Here is a 27,691-nt window from a genome sequence, read left to right as displayed (position 1 = left end):
GAGGGTGAGCGGAGCATAAAAATGAACACAAAGGTGTTCTGTGCTGACAGCTGGTGTTATGAAGAACATTTAGATTAACATCCTGAGGTGCTGCTATGTATTTTTAGTTGCTGGTTTCTCCGCCTTCCTTTCGGTTTTTGAACCCGGTAATGAATAAGGATGAGAATCAGTTCTTCTCTATGAATCCAGGTTCTGTTATGCTTTACAAAAATGACAATTCAAATATTTTTAACCAAATAAAATTACGTATTATAAAACAATGAAATTACAAATGTTTAAATAAAAAAATTAAGAGTAAATGTAACTTTTTTTATAGACCTTATGCGCCAGAGAAACGAGGGCGCGCCATCTTCAGAATATTGTCTTTGAAGTCGCTCTGTATATTCCTATGGCATTGCTGTCCAGGAGTAATTAGCTTTTGAAGTGGATTTACTTAATAGCCTGGTTAAAACCAGACCATTCTCAGTAGTAACTGAGTTATGGTCTGGCAAAGCTTCATTAATAACTCATTTCCAAAGGGGCGTCACCAACGGACGTCGCTCAAATGCCTCTGGGTGCAATTGGATAGACCTAAAACCAATCAGAGCGATCGTCATCGTGTAAAGCCATATGCTGCATCCCAATTCGCCTAAGTTACACTACGCCATAAAAGTATGTGCTCTTTTTGTGAAGAAAAGGTATTTACTTTTGAATGTGTAGCAAAAAAGTAGGCAAGCTTTGGGACATACTACTTCGTCATCTTTATCGGACGGATCTGCCGTGTGCATCCTGTCACGTAAACTGCCTTGTCAATCATCTTGTCACAGTTAAAATCCTCTATTAAATCTAATTTAATTTCCTACCGTTTCGGAGACAAAAGTAGTAACACGTTCATCTGCCAGTGGGTCTTTCATGGAGACTGTCCTCATGTGTTTGCAATTTGAATATAATAATGCATTTAAAAGTTGGTGCGCTTCACCAACGGACGTCACTCAAATGCCTCTGGGCGCAATTGGATAGACCTAAAACCAATCAGAGCGATCGTCATCGTGTAAAGCCCGCCTCAATGTTTCTGATTGGTGCCGCGATTTCGACGGATTAGAAATGGGCTTGAATGAGCGCTTTTTTCAGACTACTTGCAGAGCAAATCTAAATTTGCTGGAAGTTGTCTGGGTTTTCCCAGGCTATTTACATTTACATTTTACATTTATTCATTTAGCTGACGCTTTTATCCAAAGCGACTTACAATTGCTATATATGTCAGAGGTTGCACGCCTCTGGAGCAACTAGGGGTTAAGTGTCTTGCTCAGGGACACATTGGTGTCTCACAGTGGATTCAAACCCGGGTCTCTCACACCAAAGGCATGTGTCTTATCCATTGCGCCACCACCATTTTACTTAAATTAAAGTTATTTACTTAAATTAAAGTTAACGAAAGTTATCATGAGGATTGTAATGTTTAAAGCAGATGTCTTAACAAATGTCAGTAGACCGGGAAGATTTTAAAACAAGCCGTTCATTCATAAATACGCAATATCACTGTGAAAATACAGACCGGAAGTCAAAAGACAACGAGCGCAGCACTGAAAAGGGGCGGGGCTACATAAGGTCTAGATACATTGTGAGACAATCACTGATGATTTTTTTTTATCTTTAGTAAATTTCATTCTGTAAATGAGGTGACAACATGCATTTTGGTAGGTTGTTGTCAGTATTAAAAAGGTAACATCATTATAACAGCTTATTACTACAGTTTAACACAATTTCATGAGTAACAATTATACAACATTTAGGCCGCTTGAACTTTAATGCTATATACCCTGTGAAACTTCTAATCCACTTATACAGAATTAATGCAGAATCAGCCAGACAAGCTCGATTAGGTATTTGAACCCTGCAGGGGTGATGATAAATGTTCAACATCATCCATTTCTATCCATTAATCACAGCACAAATCAATCACTAATGACTGCTTTAAGACAGAAAGGGAAAGAGAAACCCTGACATTTAAACCACCCTAACAAGTCCATCTCTAATGGACTATTTGGTGTTTGTGAACCAGTAGTTCTTATTGTGTGCAACAAAGTGGCTCAGTAGAAGAGCAGTTGTTTTTCATTCCATTTTGAGAAGTAAAGCCCCAGAGTAAAAATCCAATTTCTCAGTGCAATAGAAAACAGCTTTTCCTTGTGTTCTCACCTCAATACCAAAGCTTTCACTCCATTCCCTATACAAATAAGTACTCTTGTCTCTGAATGAGCAGATCAAATGTTCTCAGTTAGGTCAAGAAGTAACACACTCCAAATCCAATCCTTTCAGCTGCTCCAATCTTCCCATCGCTTCAGCCGAATATCATGTCTTCACCTAATCTCTGCTGCAACTCCTCCATCCTATCATTTTAAGTGATATTCTTTGCTTTTGCTCCTCTACACTATCTTTTTTTCCAACAGTTTTGCTCGCCTGTGGCCCGCCTATATCAGATACACCGATGTGATTGGTGCAGCTCGGCTACAAGGGAATAGTTAATGAGCATCATTACTCAATGCCAGAGTGACTCGCTTAGCAAATTCAAATTGTGCTCTCGCGAGAACTCTGGATTTCCAGGGTAATTCTACCCCACCTTAAAATAACATTAAAACCGAGCATGTATTTCCAACAGGCAAAATGTCGTAAACAGTCAGATACAGCATCCAATCAAATTACCTCAAGTTTGCAGTCAAAACTGACTGCATCCACACCAGCAATGTGCATATGATAGGTTGCGTGCATAGTATGCTGCCTTAGCAAATCGAGCTACATTACTGCCGTTCTCGGCTGTGTATGGAGATCGATTTATGACTCGAGCTGTCGGTCAATACAAAACATACCATGTGTGAGTTATTGTTTTTAATGTTGATAGTATATTATACATACAAGAACGCAATTTATCCCAAATATCCACACGACTGCAAAAGTTACATTGATTTTATACAACAGTTCAACACAAAAGGGTAATATTAAGTGCTGTACATTTTAGATACAGTATTGTCCGTTTTTTTTTTTATTATTTTGCAACAAAATAAGTTCCAATGAAAGCCACAGCAGAGCTGCAACACACAGCGGTGTTTCGTGAATGAATCTGTGGCTTTGAATGAATTGTGAGGATCAATGATTAATGATTAGTTAGCAAGAAAAAAACTCTAGAGAAGAGCATTTTGCTAGATTTATACTCTGTATTACATCTTCATTATATTTTTACTTAACCTGTTAGTGATGTCTTCATTATTTATGAATAAATCTGTTGTGAAAACAAGTTGTTACGGTTTATTGTCGTTTAAATGTTTATATTTCACCAACAAACTGGAATTGTGTTATAAAAACGTTTATATAAAAACTGCCTTATGTGCAATTTAAATGTTTGTACAGCTCAGTTTGAGCTATTTGAATGTTGATTATTAATAAGTTTGATTAATTAATTGATTATTAATTTTAGTTTTCGGCCAAGTGGATACTGACTTTTCGGTTTCGGCCCAGAATTTACATTTCGATGCATTCTCCCTCAGGTTGTGTTCGGGTCATTTTGACCCAGGGAAAATGTTCTTTTTCCCAAAAATACTAGTTCATGTTAATGTTATTGCATTGGACTGAAACTTAGTGACTTTGTTCACAAAGGGTATAACTACTTCTCAAATGTTTTTTGACAATTTTAGTACTTTAGAGTACTAAGTACTTTAGGACTTAGAGTAACTCACCTTGTTACACTTGTGGTGTTCCTGATCAAAAATGACCGGCCTACAAAAAATAGCTTATAAATCACTCTATTATCTATTATCACTATATTATCACCCAATATTGGATTCAATCTTTTTGTCAACTTGTTCTCTTTCAATTAGGACTGGTTTTATATTTCTATTTGCATCCGATTAATCGTAGGCCTCGTTTATCTCAGAGTAGGCATCTAATTTTTTGGATGTAGGCATCTAACATTTTGTTCAAAATAAAAGTTTTTCAAAACAAACTTCCTGGTGAAACAAAGTAGACTAGTGTGATCAACAGAGCAATTTTTTTTTCATATTTCATTTAATATTGTGAAAATTATTCATAAATAATGCTTTAACTCAAAAAATTAGATGCCTACTCTCAATAAATGAGGCCTATGATTAATCAGATGCAAATAGAAATATAAAACCAGTCCTAATTTAAAGAAAACAAGTTGACAAAAAGATTGAATACAATATTGGGTCATAATATAGCATAACAAGTGATTTATAAGCAATTTTTTTTAGGCCAGTCAATTTTGACCGGGGACACCACAAGTGTTATAGGGGTTTTGAACACAACCTGAGGGTTAAAATATAAAACATTTCAAATTGTAATAATATTTCACATTACTTTTTTGTACACTGTGAAAAAGATTTTTTAAACTTAAAAAATTAAATAAAGATTATTGGAGTAAGTTTCACAAGAAAATACTATTTCAGTCTTTCCACTTCAAAATGTCACTTAATTCAATGTGTTACTTGCCATTTTTTGGTAATTATTTGTCAAATTTACTAGCAATTACGAAGTAAAAATTGTATATTGTTACAAAAAAAAATCATTTGAAAAAGAAATGATGCATCAGTGAATGAATTCTTCCCCCACCACAACTTTCTGTGCATACTCACAAAGTCTTGCCGGATATCGTTGAAGTCTTTGCCGTATTTCTCCAGTGCCTCCTCGAACAAGTTTGCCTCTGACGAGCTCCACTCTTCCATCTCATCCCGGCACAGCACGGGCCCTCCTTGAGGAACGAGCACGCTCAGAGCGCTGGACAGGTCATAACCGTGCCGATGAAGGGTGTCCATAGCATGGAACTTAAAGAGAACCAGATAGGGAAAGAATTAATCAGGCTTTACACATCTCCAGTGGATATGCCGAGACAGATGGTGCTGATGGGATGGGTACCAGTGTGATGTCTCGTGAGGCTGCTGCGGCACTCATGTGTAAGCTGGGCTGTCTGACGGAGCTGCTGCAGTCCAAAGCTCGAGCAAAAGTACCAACCGCTCTGCACACAGATCACCAGATTCATCATGCAAATTTGATGAAAAAAAATGACACAGTTTCCAGTATCTTCTACAGCAGTGGTTCTCAACTGGCAGGTCACGACCCAAAAAACGGGTTGCATATAAAAACGATCCAATTGTGCGGTGCAAATTTATCAGTAGGCCTGGGCATCAATACAGATTTTATTCCAATTCACAAGCTCTCAATTCAATTTGTGTATATTTCAGTTATAGTATCAATTTTGCCTCCAAGAATCGATACTGGGATCAGTCAAATGAAGATTGTGATTAATCCGATAATGAACTCCCCCTTTTTTTTTCAGCCCTATTAATTAAAGTTTCTTTGCAGAGACTCACCATGTTAGGCAGAGTCCAAAAAGTTGGAATGTTTAATCTCTTATTTAAAAGCCATGAACAAAACAATACAAGGTTTAAAAAAAAAAAAAACCTGACTCAATACATGGACGAACATGGTTTGCGTCGCGGTCGATCACAATGTGTTTTGTGCAAAGATTTACTGGCTTGAAACCATCAAAATTCGAAAGATATTTAGAAACCAAACAAACTATATAGACAAACCAATAAAAAAAAAAAAAATTTTTTTTAAGAAAATAAAATCATCAATATATAATTAATGTAATATTACTTACATTTTAGTGTTTGATTTTATAGACATTTGTGTGTACTACTTTAACATTTTGTCCAAATGTAAAATCTTCGCCTTGAAGAAAAACAGTTAAGAACCACTGTTTGAAAGGTCACTGATTCATGTGTTGAATTATTAATATGGCATGGATCAAATGTAGAAAGCATCCAAAGACATACCGAGCAACCACAAGAAACTGGTCAATCTGTTTGTTGGTCAGTGGACACTCTGGGTCCCACATCTTCATCTCCATTTTAGACTGGTCTCTGTCATCAGGTTCTCCTAAAGAGAAATTTTCTTTCATCAGAGCTGGCTGTGTGAAACCAGTGGGTAAAATCTGCCATTGACAAATCTGTCAAGACAACCAGGCAACTTGTTCCCGTGGCAACGATGGGAATTAACACGTAAATCAAACCTGCAGTTCGTTAATGAAGGAAGACAGCCTGCTTAGCAAGATCATGAAGAATGATGATGATGACAGGTATTATCATCATCAGCCCAACAGCCTGTCATTAGAATGAAGAGCAAGGCACTTAATCCTGCGTTGTGTAAATGCTGAACTATGAATCGTTTTGGATGAGCCAAAAAAAAAAAAAAAAAAGTACGCAAAACGGGAAGGTCAGAATCCCTGGGTTCAGATCAAATCTCATTTCTTACAGTTTAACTATATCATTTATAAAGTTGACGCACTTTATTAATCTAAAACCTAGACTAAATCTAAATCTAGAACTGAAAAGTGCTTCGCTCACACTGGCCTCTCATTAAAGATAATAGGAGCTGTCGACTGGACATTTTTGTAAGTTTGTGAGAGTGGAGCAGGGTCACAGACTTACAGTTGGAGTCAAAGTGGGGATCACATACTGACAGAAGAGCAATTTCACACTTGACTGGTGGAACACGGCGATACTGTAAATGAGAAGTTTTTCTTGTGATGCAGCGGTGCTCACGATCCAAACTCATTGTGACATTTTGACACTGCAAATAAGCAACACAACAACCCAACGAGACTACTATTTCCACAGGGAACAAACAGCTCAAACACAAAATAATCCCCTCCCAGTCCCCAAACAAAAGCCGCTTTTCCACCGGTGGGCTGAACGTTTCAAACAAATTTAAAGGTACGGTTCCAGTTATGTTGCCACTTGAGCCCGGTACGGCACCGCACAATTACAAACCGTTCTCGGTCCGGAATTCTTAGTACGGTTGGCTAATCACGCAGAACCGTGCTGGTCACTTGTTTGTTGCCAGGCTACCAGTTTCTCTCCAGCTGGCTAGGCGTGTTATTTGAGCGACATAAACCCAAATGAATAATACAATTATAAGAAATATCTGATCATCCTAAATAACGCGGTCACCATTTAAATCTCACATCGTCTATAAACTCTTGCGTTACCAAGGCAATGACTGACATATTTGTATTACATTCCAATGAGCTCCATCATCAGGCCCACAGTGGAACATGAAACCATATCCGGCAGGGCCAGATCGGCACGGTTAAGCAACGAGAACAGTTTGGTCCGACGGTGGAAAAATAGCTAAAGATACCTTCCAAAAAAAAAAAAAAGCATTGAGTCTCAATGTAACTCATTCTGAAATCTAGTCTGGTTTAAAGGCCCAGATACACCAAACTGGCATTGAAGAACTAGCGGACTGTGGTTTTGCCTCAGGTCAACTGTGTCCAGGTTAAAAAGTTGTGCTTGAACACACAAGGACTACAGAACAACAGCATGTACATTTTGGCTTGTGTAAAAGGAAATTACTCTCCATATCAGCAGGTGGCAGTAGACTGTATGCGTCATTCAAAAAGGGAAATTGGAAGAGCTAGGAATGCAAATATACAACACAGCGTTTGCATTCCATTGTTTGCACCCATCTCGCTCACCACAGATGGTTTCCGTAATATAGATTTTTCAAGTATGTCTGAAAATTGCAAATGGCACTGGTGTTGTTTTCATTCGTTGTTTGCTTGCTTTGTCGCATGCTTTTCTTCTAGCGCATTGCTTTGCTGAGCTGAACAGTTCAACCTTCTGAATCGACCAAAGAGCCACCGATGGGGATCTGTGCCTACGCTGCGGAAAACACCGCAAAAACAATACACTCAACGACGGTCCAACACTGGTCACGTGTCTCAGCCTTAAAGGATACCTTCACACTTCACACAGTCTGATTTCACCCCTGTTCCCCTGCAGGATTCATTTCACATTTTACTTTTAGGATGGATCGCTTTCATGGCAAAACATTTTTTTTTTTTTTTCAAGAAGCTGCATCTGCCATGGCATGTTTTATTTACACAAATTGTTAAATGCTACTCAAAGTTGGCATACGTGTATTTTCAGAACAATTGCATAATGTTGCATAATGTAAATAGGCTACATAACATATATAAAAATCAAAATTCATTACAGAGCAGAACTGCAATATGGCAAATCATTATCAACATTATTGTTGATTATTTCTCTTGGTACTGTAATGATTATTAATATTGATTAAAATAATACATTAACCTATGGGGGCTCAAGCCCTTGCCCTTTTTTCAAAATTAATCAAAAGTGCCCCTTATCAACAATAATACTGTGGTCAATAAAACAAAATGCATTTGAATCTTACTATGACAATGTGTATGAAAATGTAATGAATTGTTCAAAAGTCAAGAAAAATTCCTGTTTATTTTTATGTATTTGCCACCAGACAGTTTGAGGCGTCGTTGCCATAGCACATTGCTACGGCACAGAGCATTGCTTTGGACTTGACTGACAGACTGGCATTCTGACGCCATGGGCTTGCAAACCCCTATTCACCCATTTCTTTCTTTTTGTTTGAATTATTTTGCTCACTTTAAAAAATAGAATACAAGGAGTTTTTCAGAAGTTGCATATTCATAACTGTCAAATCAGTTTACAAAAGCGAAGGACCGTGGACCATAGTTTCCAGACCACTGCGCTAGTGACTGGAGTTACAACTGGAGTTAATCACCAGTGACTCTAAACACCTCTGATTGGCCATTACATTCAAACGCTCAAAAGAAATGTGCATGATTGGTTATAATGCTTAACACTGCAAAAAAAACAACATGTAAAAGAAATCTTTGATGCAATGTTAGCAATCAACTATTTTTTCCATTTTCACATTTCACTTTAATCTCAACAGTCATAATAGATTTTGTTCCCGAGGCATTTTTTCTCCCCTTATCTTGAATTTGGGGGGCAGTTTTGCCCCAAGCCTATCTTAATTTCCAACCCTGCCCTAAAACACCTTTTCAAACGGACACAGATACCGCAACCAGCCAAAAAAAAAACCCAACTCTGATTGTTTACTTCTACTTGCACCAAATGCTCTAGTTTGAGATTTATCACTGAGACAAAAACATTCAATCTAATTAGCTAAATATTCATATTTAAGAGAAACTGACATCTATGATAATAATATAAACTAACCTTCCTGTAGCATTTCTGGGACATCAGCCTGAAAGCGTGGACCAACACGAATCTCGCCCTTATCGGCCAATAGTGTCTTCTGTGTGGGGTCGTACACCAATGAGTAAAAAAATGTGTCCTGAGAAAGAGAGAGTGCGAAAGCAATGGGTAAACAATAATTCATTCAAATTAGACATCCAATCAAACAGACACAAAATAGCATTTAAAGACTTTACCTCTCTCTCAAGGTAGGAGAGCACAGCTTCTGTCTCGTTCAGGAGGGCCACACTGCACTTCCCCCTATTTCCACCACCCCAGAAGAAAAAAAATAATAAATGATTAAAACATGCAGCTCAATGTGTTATGTTCTGCATCCAGCTGTATCCACAGATCCTCTAATCCACAGCACAGTAAAAGGGGGGACGAAGGGGGAGACACTAGGTGCAAGATTACAGAAGAATGTGTGAGTGTGTGATGGTGACATGAGTAAAGATGAAAAGGTGAGAAGAGAGCAGATGGGTGAGAGGACTATAATAAAATTCAGGAAATTAAAGGAGAAAGGGCAGAGAGAGGAAACAGATAAGAGACAGACAATGAGAAAGCGCTGAACAAAATCATTATGGAGCTATTGGACAGTGGAAAGCGGATGCTAATCTCTCTGTGCTTCCATGAACCACGAACGCTGCCACGTCTACATCCAACCTGCACTGTTGGGGAAGCTACTTTGAAACTGTAGCTACCCAACCTACTAATTTAAAGGGATATTCCCAAAATTAAAATGTTTACTTACCATCATGTCATTCCAAACCTGTATGACTCTCTTTTTGTTCACACAGTTTAAGTCAATGGTGGCCAAAACTGTCTGCTTACCAACAGTTTTCTAAATATCTTTTGTTTTCCACAGAAAGAAAGTCAGTCATACAGGTTTGCAACGATGTAAGGGTGCGTTATATATAGTTAATACATGGCTTGGTTGAATTCTAATGTAGAATGCGGTCTGTTATTTCTTGATAACAGACCGCTGCTAAGTATAACACACCGTTGCCATGAAAAACAGAGCGTTGCTATGGACGCAGGATTCTAACCGTAGAGACGGAACAGACTATTTTTCATTATCCCTTACTTATATTAGTGCATTAAAAGACTGTAGAATGCGCAGGTAGTTCCATTTCAATTTAATCACGTTCTACATTTATGCTCTGCTTTCCTTGAATCGAGCGCACACACGTCACTCGCACACAAAGATCGGAGATCGTGCTGCTCACACAGAAACAGGAGCAGATAAATTTCTTGCCAACGCTGACACACGACTTTTAATAAATTAGCTTCACTGCTCAATCGCATACATTATATTATTTAGGAAGGAGTTGACAATTTTTTAAGTAATTAAACTTACAGCTTCATTGCTAGTAGAGACGCTGCACAGACGCAGGTAATTCACACGCACATCTCTCTCGATAGGCTAATTCATTCAAATAAATGTTAGAATTCAATCAAATAAATGTAACCTTACCGCACTACTTTATTTATGTGCCTGATTAAAAGCGGACAGAGTGCTAGATTGTGGTAACTTACGAAAATATTGTTGTCAAAAATTGTCATTTTGTTTTATTCATTTATTTATTAAGTAGGGAGCAATACACCACTACTCCTTGGACAAAGTAGCTTGTTACAGAAAAAAGTTGTGTATTTTGAAAACAGCTGAGCTACTGGCACTTTGCCCTCAAACTTCCGCCATTGGTAGTGCCAATGGCTGGTTAGAATGCTTGAACAAACCTACCTACAAATGGTATTTTTAACAAAAATAAATAAATTACAATTGCTAATTTCATATCAGTAACTCAGATTCAGCTGGTGCATAATCATAATTAAGATTCACTCTTATGTACGAAGTATTTAAGGTGATACTTAATTTTATTGGGCGACAGAGCAAATTCTTTTTATATAAAATGTAACTTAATTCTTGATGTGTCCAGTTCCTCACAAAATACATTATACCATGAAAAGGCCAGCTAGCCTTCTACAATGGCTGCTCAATATTTATGGATCACAGAAGCCAAAAGAAGAAGAAAAAAAACAAAGAAAGAAGAAAGAGAGTGACATTTCCTTTATTTGGAGACCGATATCAATTTCAGTAAGCACAGCAGGCCTCTCCAAACCTCGGCACCACCACTAATGTTTCTCATAGGAGGCTACCCTTTGATAAGAAGCACTGCCACCCGGCTCCAGGCCGCTAATGCATTTATCACCTGAATCACAGCGGGTGCTACAAAAGCCCTGGGGTGCCATTGGCCAGTTAAAGGATGGATGCAGAACAGTGACTCACATCCTAGTGTGGGCTGTGCAACATGGGGGCTGTTATCTTACCTCAACGGCCCCTTGAAAATTTGAACTGAGGATTAAATGGCACGTTTTGGTCTATCATATATTTAGAAGCATTTGAACGTGTGTTCAACCTGTTTTACCTGATGTGTGTGGCAGGGAGGGATTCGTACTGCCGGGAAAGGAAAAGCTCTCTGTGGCGAAGCTGATGTTTCTGTTTTTCAGAGAGGTCTGGCTCTGAGGGGCTTTCCTTCTCTTCTTCCAGGTCCTCTGTACGAAGGGAATTAGAAATGGGTCAAAAGGCATGGTCACACATATAAATTACCCTTTGCATTAGCAGCCACATTAGAGGAGACCAACCGAATCAGCCGAATGCAAATACTTTTTGCATACACAAAGCAGATCTTAAAGATGACAGCCATCTTTATTGTCATTTGGTGTTTACTGTGTTGGGTTGCGATCAACACAAATGATTAAAGTGTAATTTATTGCAAATTGTAGTCTTTGGAGTAGAGTGGCCATTTGTTTGGTAATCTGTATTTGATCGTATGATTGAGGGGCCGTTTACACAACAGTTTTTAAATAAAAACAGAAAACTTATTATGCATTTTGGTCATTCATTTACATGCCGATGGCGTTTTGGGGGCCTGAAAAAACAACCTTTTGAAAACCATACCGTTATCTTCTCCGTTTATTAAAATACAAAAACGCGAATTTGGGAAAACGGTGACGTCATGCGCATGCGTATTACGTGTTCAGTCTATAGACTCGTAGTGTTTATTTACAAAGTGACATCGCCAACTACTGGCAGGCAATGGCATGCAAAATACAGCGTTATATTCCATTCAACGGTCTGTGTGAACGGGAATCATTTTGACACCTTGCAGAAAAAAAAACTAACAAAAAAAACAAGAAAAGCAAACGAAAAAAAACCTTTCTGTTTTTAGTACGTTGTGTAAACACCCTGAAAGCAACATTTATGGTAAAGAGTTTTTGAAAAAATAACGATAACATTAACGATGATAATTATTAATCATAATAAGTAAAATACTGCGGAAACATCCAATAACATGATATACTTCAGTAAAAAATAAAAAAGTTGCACCTGTTTCCTTAAACTTAGGTTAGTCGTATATTGTTAACTACCAGCTACAGAACCAATCAAAAGTTTGGGGTGAGTGGATTTTTTTTTTAAAGAAAGTAGTTTCTAGTACTTTTAAACTCACTACTCACTAAGACTGCTGAAAAAAAATATTCCCACAAAAATATTAAGCAGCACAACCTTTCTTAAAATTATAAATTTCTTGGGCACAAAATCAGCATATTAGAATAATTACTAAAGAATCATGTGACAATGAAGACTGGAGTAATGGCTGCTGATGAATCTGATATTATAACATTTAAAAAATAACATTTTACAATTAAAAAAATATTAAAATTGAAAACCATTAGTTTAATAATGTTTCAAAATACTGTATTTTGATTAAATAATTGCACCCTTGGTATAAGAGACTTTTAGCAATCCCAAACTTTTGAACAGTAAAGTGCATTATTGTAATTAGAGAGTAATTATTATTATTCTGCCAATTAATATAATTGAATAGCTTAACTATATGGCTGTTTATAGTTGCCAGGCAACATGTGGTAACAGGAGTGCATATATCGGCTATTTTATAATAATACATATACACATACATCCTTCAATCTGTTTTTAAAGTAGTTCTATAACAGTAAACAATTGATTTTGGCATTTGCGGACCAAGTTCACCAACTGCAATTGGAGAGGAGGCCAGTGTTGACTAGACTGTTATAGTGTAGAAATATACCTCTGCCGTCTAAATCAACAGTCCCCAAATGAAACTAGGACACTGAAATTATTCAGGCCAGCTTTGTTTACTTTCCTGGAAATGCTACAATTTAGTTATATGCAAGTATGAGATGACTACCACTTTCACTGCTACTGCTTATCATGCCTAGTGGGGGTTTTAAACAACATTCCCACAAATGTATTTCACTTATCCTTTTCCTACACTCTTTCATTTAGTCAGCATTGAAACACTGAGTCAAGCAAAACTGGTCCTATACCGGTTGATAAAGACAAATCTGTTGAGGGCCTCTGAAACATTACGAAATTAGGAAGCCCTGCTGCCCAATTGCTGGCATCTGGTCCTGGTACTCCAGTGATTACAGCTCCCCTGCTGACTTACACAGGCATCAGAGCACAGACGCATACGCATACAAGAGCAATTTCAAATGACTTCTAATTATCATGCAAATGACCACTCATGCATGCCACGTCACAGACCACCCTTGGTTTCCTTGACGATACATTCACATTGCCCTGGAAAGCACTCATGTTCACTCACTTGCGTGCTTGTCAGCCAGCTGGATGAGGCTCTGTGAGATGTCCCTTCTCCTGTAGAAACAGACCACCTTTGCCTCCACATTGCCACTAGCCGTCTGAAATGGGAGACAAATAAGGTCACCGTGAGGAAACTTCATGCAGTATCAGGGGACACTGAACCTAATCACCTCCATTAATTAATACAGAAAAAGCTTAAACCTGAGGTTGCAGTCTATTATGTTTAATTAGCAGTGCAGTGTTGAATTTATAACACCGGCTGTGTCGGCACTCTTCTGAGGAGCAATCGAAAAAACGACAAGCAGCCCAGTTAAAAAAAATAAAAAAAGGCATGTGACAATACGCCTGATAAACAAGATTTAAATGAGTAGTTAAACCAGATGAAGAGATAAAATTCTAATTATGTATTGCTGCCAATCAATTAAAAATGATAATACAATTAGTTGCATGATACAAATGTTAAACTAAATCAAAATAATTGAAATTAATAACAAATAATATTTCCTGAGAAAATCCCCATATGAAGACAATTCAATAATCTCACTTCTGATGCCTCTGAAATAAATTAAATTCACCACACATTCATAAACTCATGTAATCAATAATATCCCTCAAAGCTTGTTTTCTCCTATTGTATAGGACTATCAATATCAATAAGGTTGTGGGAGAAGAATAATGCAGACGGAGTGCATCTCAATGCTCAATGGCCACAGGGCCATTATTTGTTTGGATGCTTGACAGACCTTGTGGCAAAGGCCAGAGCAGAATAACAACCTGCAAGTGAACTGAATTTGTCTGACGAATGGATCCTCTAATTTGACAAAGATGTCAAAAGGTGTGTCACGTCACCAGTAGATTTGATGACTGACCAATGAGTATACTGTGCAGTTGAGCATGCTGACAACGAAAGCATAATGAGATGATTTGGCATTGTGCATTATGGATTATGCGAAATCAGGGCTTCTTAAAAAAAAAGTCCCTTAGCATTTACTATTTAAAGAGCTGAATCATCTTTGATCATAATACAGACATTGTACAGGTCACCAGGCGTCACCATCCTAAACTTCACTAAAGGGACCCCTGGAAGCAGTCAGTTGCTTTCCATATATCACACAGATACAGTTTCTCAGCAAACAAGTGTTGGAGATAGTAAAAATGCTGAAGGGAGAAGCGCACAGAAATACTCCGGGTGAAGTGGCTGAGCTTGTTGTGTCGATGTCGTGACAATGTTGCGTCGACACCCTACCAGTACACCCAGCGTCCGTCCACCAACCCAGACTTCTCCCTCCCAGCCCCGAGGCCAATGTACCTTATTCAGTTCCTCTATTCGCCTGATCAGATAGGGGTTGCTTGAAGAATTCTCAAAGAAGACATAATCTGTAGAAGAAGATAAAAAGCACTGGATTATTTTGTTAGCAATATGAAAACCACACATCAGGGCTTGGATGACTTTGAAATTCACATTACAAAAAATCAACTGGAAAACGTTGCATCTCATTCTCCCATTTAAAATGTCACACAACATACAACTCCATATACTAAATATATGCTTTAACACCACACCACGTTTCCTGTAAGTGCACAGTCCAAATAAATCAGGCTAGAAATACAGAAACTTAAAAATAAATAAATTGAGTGTAGCTACAGTTCAAAACAATATACTCGGGCCAGATAACATAGTAATCCATTTATTAACTATGGGGGGAATGATTTCTGCTATGACCAGGCATTTAAAATAAGAAAAAGTTATCCAATGGTCTTATTTTTATGTGAACGGTAAAATTCACAGACTGGTATAATGGATAATGAATAAAGTATTCATAAAGTACAAGGCACTAAAGATAAAACGACCATTTAATTCAAATAATACCTCCAAATGCTTACTTTAGATAATGAAGAAAATTTGTATAAATGGTAGATTTTATAATGTACTGCTTGCATTGCAATGGGGTGTTAATAAAAATATCCTACAAACTCTTACCAAATGGGATTTGAGATCTGACAAAATAGTAATGTTGTGTTGAGGTTTGGTATACACATAGAAAGCAATATAAGTGAAGAATATGCAGTTGCATGCTCGTAAACAAACACTTCATTCATGCAAACAACCGAATTCTGTTCATGGTCATTTGAGTCACATTCCGATACATGTATCTTCGGCATAACCGAGCACACAAGAAACGGGTTACATTACAACAATGCAATGTAATAATTTATCACACAGACTGTCCAATTGATTCACTGAAAGTATGCCCAAGCTGCAAAATCTGTTACAATGGCACTGAATTAACGGCGCCATGAAACAATGTTAAATTCCGCGGCACTGACTATTATGTAGCCGGCTAATGCCACAAACAAACGACGCGGCGGTTTTATAGTAAAGACATGTTGATGACTAAACGCATGACAACAAATACACCTCAAAATAGTGCAGATTCATAATGTTTCAGTGAATAAGTGGCAGAAGCTCAATAAGGTTTATCTGTGGAAAGCCGAGTGAGGGGTTGCTGTTAAATGCTAGCTCGCGTTGCTACCTTGCATGCCGAATGAGGACCCGTAACTAATGGATACGTGCCAAAAAATGAGACAAATGATCACAAAGAAAAACATCGGCGTCAAAAATCGGCATGGCCAGGTCGCAAGCATATCTGGCATTTATCCTATATGGACAAAACCAAGAGAAATGTGCTATATATGAGTGTTCCCATGTGCTTTACATATAGTAGTGATTATTTGTTTATGATGTGGCTAGCTAGCAACATAGCCTGCTTGCTAAAATGCTAGTGCGGCTATGATAGTTTAAGAGGCCTGACCCACATCAGAAACCAAAATATTCTCATCCACGTTATCGCTTTCTTTTGCAAGGACACTGCACGTGTTAAGAGTTTAAAAGTGAGCGGCCGGTTGCGGGAATTGCGCTGAAATGAACCCCTGCCTCCCAGACAGGTCTGGCGGCGGTGCCTGTGTTTTGACTTGCGTTAATTCAGAATATAGACGGACATACCTCCGACCCGGTACATGTTGGCCGCCATTTCTGCCCTCCCGGAGTGTTAAAAAACCAAACCATAAACTAAAATAAAAACAAAATAAATATGTGAATCAGAAAGACATCTACGTCCTGTGACCTGTTATAAAGCAAACTGGCTTAAGATGTTATAGATACGGGGGATGGACCTCTGTAAGAATAGGAGATTTTTTGCAGCCCCCCTCCCGAGATTCACAGTACAATACAGTAACTCACGCGCTAGAAAAGGCTCGAGCGCAGCAGCTTCCTGATGGTGATGAGAGAGGAGGAGAGAAAAGAGGAGGGAGGGAGGGAAGGAGGAGGGTGAATGAAATCTATAGTCTGAACCCTCAACTTGACCCTCATGATTGGTTTGTTTTTTGTGTGTGTGTGTGTGTGTGTGTGTGTGTGTGTGTGTGTATGTGTGTGTGTTTTGCACAGAGGATAAAATCAAACTTGGTCATGTACATTTAATAAAAAAAGAAAAAAGTAATATTACAAATAATAAACAATAATGTTAATGTAAGGCTTTTAAAAAAAACTAATAATGTAAGGCTTTTTAAAAATGTCAATAAATAGCTTTAACTGTGGGAAGCATGGATGGTATAGCCTACTCTACATTGAAAAAAAATGGTAACACTTACATTAGGTCTCAATAGTTAATGTTAATGCATGAACTACAATTAACTAACAATGATCAATATATTTTTACAGCATTTATTAACCTTAGTTAATAAAAGGTTTATAAAAAACCTTATTGTAAAGTGTAACCCAAAATCTAACTAATAGATGCTGATAAAAAAAAAACAAAAAAAAAAACATAGGCTACCTAGCTAGGCGTTCGAATCATTCAGACTGAATCAAGAATCGATTCAGACCGATTTGGTAACCTTTGGATGATGCATTGAAAGGTGATTAATTCTGATTCTAAACAGCCGACCGAAAACACGGGGAAAGTCAATAAAAAGCAATAAAATAGTATTGCTTCTTGATAATGATCTAAAAAAAAATTACCTCGCTTCTAAGAAATTAACTAGTCTAATCTCGTTTGCACAACACTGCTAGGGCTTGCTAGCCTATTAATCTGACTTCACCTACAATTTGAACAAACTCCAGTTGTCAATATAGGCCTAATACTGCAGTAGCAATACAATACTACAGTTCCTTCGGGGTAATTCCCATTCACACGTTCATATTAGGCTTCATAGTGCATTAATTCATGTTCACAGATAGGCCATTTGACCTTATAGTAAAAAATCCTGTAGAAGTAGGCCTATTGCCATTAACTAATGTAGTTTACTCATTTTAACAAATTAAACCTTATTTTAAAGTGTAACACAAAAACAAAAAGGCCTAGATGCTAAGATAAAAAAAATGAAGTTAGAACTACCTAGGCTACTTATTTATGTAACTGATCAGCGCACGAGTCAGCTGTTCGAATCATTCAGGCTGAATCGCGAATCGATTCAGACCGTTTTGGTAACCTGTTGGAATGATTCATTGAAAAGTGATTAATTCGACTCGTCAGCCAATTCTGATTCTAAACAGCCGACCGAAAACACGGGGAAATTTGTAAAAAGCAATAAAATAGTAAATCTAAAAAGATCAAAATTTCATCGCTTCTAAGAAATTAACTAATCTTTTGCACAACACTGCTAGGGCTCAATGTATGATATTAGTTTTAGGGTGTGGCTGGACAACCAATAAGGGGAAGAACATGCATTGATTTGTAATATTGAATATTTTATTGAGTTCCCCAACGTGACATGTCCCCTCGGGTCTACTTCATCAACAGTGTAGCAAGTTCACTTGTAAATCCCAGACATGCTTGCGTCGTAAAAAACTCGTTTTTCGTTTGGGAACGCCCGTCCTCGGGAGCTCATGATCGAGAGCGCAATAGGCTTGTCGATCTGTGACATCACTGTATGAAACAGCCCACTGAAGGCTGGAGTTTAGATGATGCACAAAGAAACAAGTCACTTTTCCACGGTTCCCCTAAGTGACACGCGCTCAACCTGGAAGAAAAAAAATCCCTTTATAATCTGACATACTGGTTTGGATTCGCGAGTTTTGAGCTGTTTTTTTTTTCTTTCTTTCTTTTTTTCTCGTGCTTACAGAAATGTACTGGATTTTAACTATGACCATCATTAAGCCATATTGCACGTCGTTTCTCTCTTTTTCACTCGAATCGATGATGTCAATCTGATCCAAAATGAAGTTTGGGAAGAATATATGCATCCTAAACGTCGGTGGCACCAAGTATGCGTTCACAAGAGAAGTTATCAAGGATTTTCCCCTCCGAAGAGTGAGCAGACTCCACAGCTGCTCCTCTGAAAAGGAGGTCTTGGAGGTATGTGATGATTATGACCGAGAGAGGAACGAGTTTTTCTTCGACAGGCACTCTGAGGCGTTTGTCTTTATTATGCTTTATGTCCGATCTGGAAAGCTCAGGTTTGTCCCGCAGATGTGCGAGCTTTCCTTTTACAACGAGATGATCTACTGGGGTTTGGAGAGCTCGCATTTGGAGTTTTGTTGCCAGCGACGACTGGAGGAAAGGATGTCCGACACATTCACGTATGTTTCAGAGGAGGACATCAAAGCAGAGGTGGAGTCCAGAAGTGAGGAGGATCAGGTCACCAGGCTCGCCCCGGAGACAGGGAACGCGCGGTGGCTGGAGAGGATGAGGAGGACTTTTGAGGAGCCAGCTTCTTCTCTCGCTGCGCAGATCCTGGCATCAGTGTCAGTGGTTTTTGTCATTATGTCTATGGTCATCCTCTGTGCGAGCACTCTGCCGGACTGGGATACAGCAAAAAACAATACAGTGGAAGAACACAGGTATATGCATGAATTCAAATTATGTGGTATGTGGTACACGACACGTATACATTTATGAAAAATTAGGTGCATCTGCCACAGGACAGCTCAGCTTTATGAGCATGCCCACCTTCCATAGCTCCATATAATTGAAGGAATCGTGCTCTTCTGCACACAGGATCTCAGATGTATTTTGTGACGGTACAGGTTTGCCCCCCTGAACTTACTTAATTGTCTTGTCTGTTTGATTCTTACTATGTTTTGTATCCTGTTCCTCTGCGAGCTCCATTCTGACCATCTTTTCCCCATTAAAAATGAACAACACTGACGTGAAAGTTAAACTGAAATCTTAATAAGTGCGCTGACACAATTTTTCTGTTTACAGAAAATTAGACAGGATGAATTTGGACTTTCAAAGCATGTGACGTGATCAATCAGGACACTTTGAATAATATGCTATCATTTATATATGCAATAATATTGAAATGCAATTACCATTTTTTATATTTTTGCTGATTATTTTCCTTTTAATATGTAGGCCTATTACAGGAAAAACGATATTAGCATTGAAAAATACAAAAACGACATTTGAGTATTATGCGTATCCTGATAATGCAAGCTTGAAGGCTGCGAAGTATTGCGATGATGATATTTGTTTTCTAACTGACGTACTTCGATTGGCCAGTAGACGTCGCCAAAAATATCTGACGTCAGCATGAGCTTTGCAGGGGAGACCGGGGAATGTTGTAACACATTTTGTTTCAGCGTCTGTAACTGTTAGAAGTTTTTGCGTTCTCAAACTTTTAATATAACATTCTCACATTTGTCTGCTACAAATTAAATCTATAGGCCTACGTATTCCCCCAACTGTGCAAATTCATGGAAAGTAGGCTACGTACAACCTATCTCACTACAGGAGCGACTTGTAACACCAGTCGAAAACATGGAGATTTGATATTTGTCCATGCATTAAATTATGTTAATCAGAGTTATTTGTCCAAAATAGTTACTATGCAAAAACAACTCTAATAGACTGCGTGTTTGTGAATCATTCACTCAATATAAACGCTCCCATTTTGTGTTTTCTTTGTAGTGTTACTAACCCTTCTCTGCTCAGCTTGCGTGGATGTTAAATAGCCTATCAAATAAAAAAAATACAGAACCTACTGATCATACACATTTCGACATTTAGCATCTACTAACATGATTACAAATCAAATTATAATCCAGATGAAAATTAGCCTATTTTATTATTATTAGTTTTCTGACCCTTGGATCCATTATATTACCTCAGGAGGGTGGTGATTTCTTTTGAACTGGCACATATATTTGAACTTGAACCCCTTAGAAATTAGGGTAGAAATGATTCAAATTAAATCTCTATATTCTATATTATGCATACATTTTATCATCATCCAATGTGAACATGACATCTTCCTGGTTCTCTCCATCAGAGATTAAAAATTCCAGTCATGTTTTCATATTCCCTGAATTGGGTCACATTGTCATTTTGGGTATTCCCTTGTCGCCGTCTCTCTCTCTCTCTTCTCTCTTCTCTCTTCTCTCTCTCTCTTCTCTCTCTCTCTCTCTCTCTCTCTCTCTCTCTCTCTCTCTGTCTGGAATTATTTATGAGTAGGGCATAAGGTTTTTTCTTTATGTATCCAGTGCAGTCTTGATTCCATTTCCCACAGTGGCCCCTGTTTGTCTCAGGGTTCAGGTATGTTCTCATATGTGTGTAACGAGCTGGAAATAAACCCAGTTTGGTTTTTCATGCATGCAGTCTTACAGTATTTTCAAAAATGTGGATATCATTCCCATGCTTTGTATTCATCTTTAAATGTCCGTTCATTCGTTGCCTGTAGAGGTCCAAATGTATAGTTTTTATGTTCATCATGCCTACTGAGGAATGATTAGCATATATATATATATATGCACTTGCTGTTAACCCAGCATTCTAGCATTTGTGGGCACATGTACATATATTATCACATCTTCTCTTATATTTCACAGTATTCTTGGCCCTGTTTACAAGCATTCATGCCGAAACTGCTGTCCTCACTGTAATTCCAAGCCTGTCACAGCTCTATAAATTTGCTTTGAACATTACAGTAAAACCATTCAGAGTGAAAGAGCAAATTCAGGGGCAAATTTTTTAGATGCAGCCTTTCACAAATCAATTTCTTTGTTCAAATATTAAAAGGAGATTAAATTGAATGTGCACTGAAATATATAAAAATATATATTTCTTTTTTTTTTTGGAGGGATCGTAAGTTCAAGGACTACTAAGCAAGCGTAACTTCCTGCCTTTCAGCTTCCATAGACACTGACACTGTCAACAAAACACTGGAGCTGTTTACACGATCTGAATGAGAGGACATTTTCCATAGAAAGCACATTGACCGCATGGCTGCATGAAATCTTATCTAAACACTTTGCATGACTTGTTTATTAAAAATAACAGAGCTAAAACTTATTTGAAGGCTACTTAGCAACATTTTTAGTGGTTATTATTTATATTTTCACATTCACTGATAATATTCTTGGGAGTGTTTGGTAGAGGAATATTCCAGGTTTGATACAATTTAATCTGAATCAATAGCATTTGTGGCATAAGGTTGATACCACACAAAAATGTTTAGATTAGTCTGTTGTTTACTTAAGAAGAAAAAAATCAAGGTTACAATAAGAATCTTACAATGAAAGTGAATGGGACCAATTTTTAAAGGCATAAATGTGAAGCGTAATTATATAAAAGCACTTACATTAATTCTTCTATAACTTGTGTATTATTTGAGCTGGTTATGTTGTAATTTTTATAGTCGGTTTAGGGTTTTACAGTTTATTTAGTTGCATAGAGAAAGTTGTATAAAATTGGATTGAACTTCACACAGATAAGGTTCATTTTTTACTAAATGTACAATTTTTTTACAAATTCGTGTTAAAATGCATATTGCATGTTTTGTGGCTATCACTACAGTGTGTATTTTAATGTTAACAGATTCAGATTGGCCCCATTTACTTCTATTGTAAGTGCCATACTGTTACCTAGATTTTTACATTTTTAAATAATAATAATTATATAGCGTTTTTAAAGCAATCTTTTCAAGGCGCTTACACAGAGAACAAGAAAACAAAAATAAACACTCTTAGAAGAAAATGTTCATCTTCGGAACACAAATGAAGATCTTTTAAATCTGAGAGCTTTCTGTCCCTCGATTGACAGCTATGCTATTGAAACTTTGACGCTTCAAAAAGTTCATAAAGAGACAATAAAACTAATCCATATGAATTTAATGGTTTAGTCCAAATGTTCTGAAGAGACTCGATCGCTTTAAATGAATTTAATTCAGGCTTTTATTCACATTTTAACATTCATCAGTGAACATAAACAGAAGCTCAACCAAACCTTATCTGCTTGACGCTCTAGAATGAACCTCATTGGTTCTCGTACTTCAAGCAAACATGCTTGAGCTCCTGTTTACCACAGCTGATGTGTGAGTTGATGAATGTTTATATGTGAATAAAAGCCTAAATTCAATCTATTCATCATATAAAGCGATTGAGTCTCTTCAGAAAAGTTTGTTCTAAACTGCTCAATTCATATGGATTAGTTTTACAATCTCTTTATGAACTTTTTTTAAGCATCAAAGTGGTAGTTGCATAGACTATCAATGGAGGGACAGAAATCTCTCAAATTTCATTAAAAAGATATTCATTTGTGTTCCGAAGATGAACGAAAGTCTTATGGGTTTAGAATGACATGAGGGAGAGTCATTAATGTCAGAATTTTCCTTTTTGGGTGAACTAACCCTTTAAAAGATTCTGTCAGGCACTCCATATATAGAACCTTTTAGGTGTATGCAAAAGGATTTAGTAATGGATTTGTTTTTAATTCATAAAAAAAAAAAAAAAAAACTGAAACATGTTAAACATAAAAGTATTATGCAATAATTTTCTCTTTATATAGAACCTTTTCGGCATAAAGTGTTCTTTAAAATTGAGCCAAGAACTCTAAGGTTCTATATAGAATCCCACTGAACCTTTTTTTTTTTTTCTTAGAGTGGAGGGAAGGAATGATTGGAAATGAACGTTTGTGTGGTAAAACAACATTATGCCACAAATGCTGTCACTTGAGCTTAACTTGCACTGAACTCAGAAACAAAAAATTGTAATCAAATCCCTGTCATAACCTCTAACTTTCTCTTTGTGTTTTTCTTCCCATATCTCTTTCTCTCTGTTCTCCCCATTTCACACAGGATTATCGAGGCGGTTTGCATCGGCTGGTTCACTGCCGAATGCATAGTGCGTTTCATTGTCTCACGGGACAAATGTGAGTTTGTGCGCCGCCCCCTTAATATTATTGACCTGCTGGCGATCACTCCTTACTATGTGTCTGTCGCTATGACAGCGCTGACAGGAGAAAACCCTCAGCTACAGCGAGCGGGAGTCACCCTGCGTGTATTACGAATGATGCGCGTCTTTTGGCTAATCAAGTTGGCGCGTCACTTCCTCGGGCTGCAGACGCTCGGACTGACGCTGCGCAGGTGCTACCGCGAGATGGTCATGCTGATGGTGTTTGTCTGCGTCGCAATGGCGATATTCAGCGCCCTGGCACAGCTGTTGGAGCACGGCCTTGACCTGGAGACTAGCAATGAGGACTACGCCAGCATCCCGGCAGCCTGCTGGTGGGTTATTATCTCCATGACCACCGTCGGCTATGGAGACATGTATCCCATCACCATTCCGGGACGCGTGCTGGGTGGCGTGTGCGTTGTGAGTGGCATTGTGCTGCTGGCTCTGCCCATTACCTTTATCTACCACAGCTTTGTGCAGTGCTACCAAGAACTCAAATTCCGCTCAGCACGCTGCGTGCGAAGTCTCTCCTCTGAGTTTCTCAACTGACTGTTGCACAGTTCGTCATGAGATCCTCTGAAACCTGCTGGTCTTCAGCTTAGCAACATCACCTGCTCTTCTGTGCCTTTATTTTGTACCAAGATCTAAAATATAGCGCTATTCTGTTTGGGAAAAAAATCAGCGTTTAGACTCTCTATTATATCCAAATAATAACACAAGTACCTCTGTACTCAAGGATACATCGATGTTGACAATTACAGGCATCTGGAACCATTTCTGTCCATCCTGGGACTAACAGAACAGGACAAAAGAGACAAATCAAAGCTGGAAAGTGCACAATAAACAATTACGATCCAAAGGAAATACATAAGCCAATGTTTGTGTTGTAACCCCCTTCCTGTGTGAACGAATAAACCCGATCCAACAGAATTTTTCAGTGTATGAAATGGACAACTGTGGCATTTGACGACTACAGATGGCCAGGCTGCCTGGAAGGGGCATCTGGCGGGACCTTGTGTCCTGTCAGTGCTCCAGCCTAGAAGGAGCTTACACAAATTCTCATGTTTCCATGGAGAGGTCCCTCCGACTTGCTAAATCATTAATTCAGCTCCCAATAAAGTGGCAAAGCAAGGGAAACCAAAGTAAAAGGTTTTAGAGTGGCCACATAGAAGCGATCCGGAAGCAAATACTGTGATTGTTTTGACATCAAAGCCACTGTTGAATGTGCAGTTTCAAATGAAGTTAAAGGTCTTACTCATAGAATGGTAGTTAACATTACTAAGCCACAAAAAAACAAACATCAGCTGTTCATCCAGACAGCGACAAGTCTGAAACCTGTCCATACACGACTGTGTGAATCAAGAGGCGTTAACTAAATTGATTAGCAAACACCTCACCCACACGCTCACCAGTAGGAGGGTTGTCACTCGCTTCCTTCCTCCTCTTTGAATACAAGCACAAAATCAAACCTCTTTTCCTCATTCAAGGGACTTTCTGAGTTTGTGTTTCCTGGAAAATAAGATTTTGGGTTGTATTTAATAAGATATGCTGCACATGATTAGATTTATTGATGGGAATAGTCAATTTTATAAAAGTATTTCATTAAGCATCAAGAACGGTTTGGAAACATATTGACTATATAATACAGATTTTTTTTTAGCTAAATTGATTATAATGTCAAAATTAAGATAGAGTGCATTGATTAATTCAGGTTATCCTATAATGACATAATTTGTCTTTAGCTTAAATCGTCATGTCAGTGTTGGGATCTTATAATTGCAGAAACATTGCTCGGTTGACGTCACACCACACAATGTTTATTTTTGCATCTGTATGGAGACATATGCCTTCATAGCTGTATCATTTTGTAGCTGTATTTGTGGCTATTTAAAAGGGTCATAATGATGCAAATTAAATCTTATGTAGCTCTATTCTGTAACCTAAAATGTATTCTAATTGGTAAAGACAAGATTATTTATGTCTATGAAGAAAATAAAGAAAAGTTTACTGATTCAAGCCTGATTATTTAACTAATTATAATACAAGAATGTGGCACAAATGTGAAATATGTTAAGCAAAGGGAAAGTACCTCTGAATGTTTTAAATAGGGATGACTGTGTCTAGGTGCCCGTTTTTTACTCCAGTGAATATTAGGGTGGCTTTATTTTTGAAAAGCAATGTCTGTACAGGCACACCTGTCAGGTTACGTCTTGTTTTTTTTTCCCTGTGTTTAAGTTAGGCTGCATCCGAAATCGCATACACCTACTATAGTAACAGTATGACAAAATAAGTATGTCTGAATTCACAGTAGCCTACTCATAAGAGTAGGCAAGAAGTACCCAGATGACCTACTACTTACAGAGATTCTGAAGTGTGCATTTGATGGACACTACCATCCCATTAGGCCACGGGAGAGGACTCATGAAGGGCAGTGAAGCAGCCTAAGTGGTTACTGACACTGGTAGATCACATGATAATGACAACATGGCAGTACGTCCAAATTACATTCATAAATACAGACATTCATATATAGAATATGCTGTTATAACAGTGGTGAAGTAATTACTTATTCAAAATAAGTACCTACTCAAGAGAGTTTGCGATTTCGGATGCAGCCTTGGTTTTGCTCTGATTGTTCCTTGTTCCCGCTTCTTGATATAGTTACTCATTGTTTGATTAGTTATGTCTGCTGTGTCTCATTTCGTTGATTAGTATGATCTAATGGTCTCCCCTGTGTTCTGTTCAGTTCTTGGTCCGTTCTCGTCTTATTATGTTTGGTTGTTCTCTGCCTATGGTTCTAGACAATGATTTCTGAGTATTTGATTTTGTTTAATAAAGAGAAGACTGCTGCAATTAAATCCTGCGCTTTTATTTCATCCTGCTGCAACCAGACGTGACAACACCTTAACGTTTCGGCTATAATAAAACATTCGTGCACATTTTCACCATTATTCCCCAAGACATGAGAAAAGATACAGATCACTGAACACATGTTGACCTTTTGTGACAATAGCAGGGCATGCTATCACATTATGGAGCATAGGCATAATTTGCGGGTGGAACATGTCCCCACCACTTTTTCTCAAGGTTGATATTGTCCCCACCACTTTTCTATGCATCCATGCATTTATTCACGTGAAAGTTCTCGGCACTAACAATATTGGTAGATCTCGTTAAAAGACAAATTAAACCCAATGTAGCCTAACGTTACTATTGAAATTGATTTCTAGACATCGTAATGTTATTTATTTCCCTAAAATTGTTATTGTAGGCTACATATATCTTATTTAGCATATTAGCAACCTCCTAGCAACAAAAAATATCTATTACAAGATGGGATTAATAAACTCAACATTATTTAGGGAAAAAGTGAAAATTGAGTGTATGGCTATAGGCTCATTGAGAAATAAAATTGAGTATGAAAGTATGGCTTTTGAAAATATAGCAACTTTTAATTTAAGTTAATTTAAAGCAGTCTTCACATAAACTAATGATAACACATTTTACATTTAGCAGTGCTCAACGCTAAGGACTTTTCTACTAAATGATCAAAAGGATGGCTTTCAATTATACTGTAATGTTGAAAGGCTATAATTATTTCATCCCCAGAAATTGAGAAAAAATCCTTCATTGATTGTAAAAAAAAAAACATAAATATTTAAAATAGTCCATAGCCTACCATCTTAATGTTGTTAACATTAATTTGGAGATTCAGTGTGAAATGATGTATTAAAAAATAAAATACATATTAAAAATTGTAATGTTAGGTGCGATCAA

At 37.7% G+C, this 27,691-nt stretch overlaps 2 protein-coding genes and 1 long non-coding RNA gene across 5 annotated transcripts in view; 2 read left to right on the top strand and 1 right to left on the bottom strand.

Moving 5' to 3' along the window:
* LOC309485129 overlaps window positions 1-12,899 on the top strand; it is a 183,690-nt gene extending 170,791 nt beyond the window's left edge. Inside the window, exon 2 of the long non-coding RNA XR_014201073.1 lies at window positions 12,593-12,899. This is a non-coding gene — a long non-coding RNA (uncharacterized lncRNA). The remainder of the gene's footprint in view (window positions 1-12,592) is intronic.
* The window catches only part of mta3 (metastasis associated 1 family, member 3), a 32,777-nt gene extending 15,766 nt beyond the window's left edge, over window positions 1-17,011 (bottom strand). The window contains exons 1-9 of the mRNA XM_082151771.1: window positions 16,748-17,011; window positions 15,053-15,120; window positions 13,748-13,841; window positions 11,525-11,651; window positions 9,296-9,359; window positions 9,081-9,198; window positions 5,826-5,928; window positions 4,903-5,002; window positions 4,623-4,811 (exon numbers count right to left, since the gene is read on the bottom strand). Coding sequence (XP_082007897.1) covers window positions 4,623-4,811; window positions 4,903-5,002; window positions 5,826-5,928; window positions 9,081-9,198; window positions 9,296-9,359; window positions 11,525-11,651; window positions 13,748-13,841; window positions 15,053-15,120; window positions 16,748-16,775 — 891 coding nt within the window. The 5' untranslated portion in view covers window positions 16,776-17,011. The remainder of the gene's footprint in view (window positions 1-4,622; window positions 4,812-4,902; window positions 5,003-5,825; window positions 5,929-9,080; window positions 9,199-9,295; window positions 9,360-11,524; window positions 11,652-13,747; window positions 13,842-15,052; window positions 15,121-16,747) is intronic.
* Window positions 17,012-18,615: 1,604 nt separating this feature from the next.
* Window positions 18,616-24,842, top strand: kcng3 (potassium voltage-gated channel, subfamily G, member 3). Of its 3 annotated transcripts, XM_082151363.1 has the most exons (3): window positions 18,617-19,582; window positions 23,818-23,891; window positions 23,970-24,842. In XM_082151363.1, exons 1-3 carry the CDS (start codon window positions 18,960-18,962, stop codon window positions 24,461-24,463), a joined length of 1,191 nt encoding a protein of 396 aa, XP_082007489.1. In that variant the 5' UTR covers window positions 18,617-18,959; the 3' UTR covers window positions 24,464-24,842. The 3 variants fall into 3 exon arrangements, with proteins under 3 accessions (XP_082007490.1, XP_082007489.1, XP_082007488.1); XM_082151364.1 differs by having other exon boundaries at window positions 18,616-19,615; window positions 23,818-24,842; XM_082151362.1 differs by having other exon boundaries at window positions 18,618-19,582; window positions 23,818-24,842.
* Window positions 24,843-27,691: the final 2,849 nt, after the last annotated feature.

The sequence above is a fragment of the Leuciscus leuciscus genome (genome assembly GCF_965113295.1).
Source record: "Leuciscus leuciscus genome assembly, chromosome: 21".
NCBI lineage: Eukaryota > Metazoa > Chordata > Actinopteri > Cypriniformes > Leuciscidae > Leuciscus > Leuciscus leuciscus.
This window is presented reverse-complemented; position numbering and strand designations above follow the sequence as displayed.

Bases quoted from the DNA above. Each gene is read 5' to 3' on its own strand.
- kcng3 (XM_082151364.1), top strand. From the start codon at position 18,960: ATGAAGTTTGGGAAGAATATATGCATCCTAAACGTCGGTGGCACCAAG. The intron at 19,616-23,817 runs GTACACGACACG...CATTTCACACAG, and splicing joins TTCAAATTATGTGGTATGTG to GATTATCGAGGCGGTTTGCA.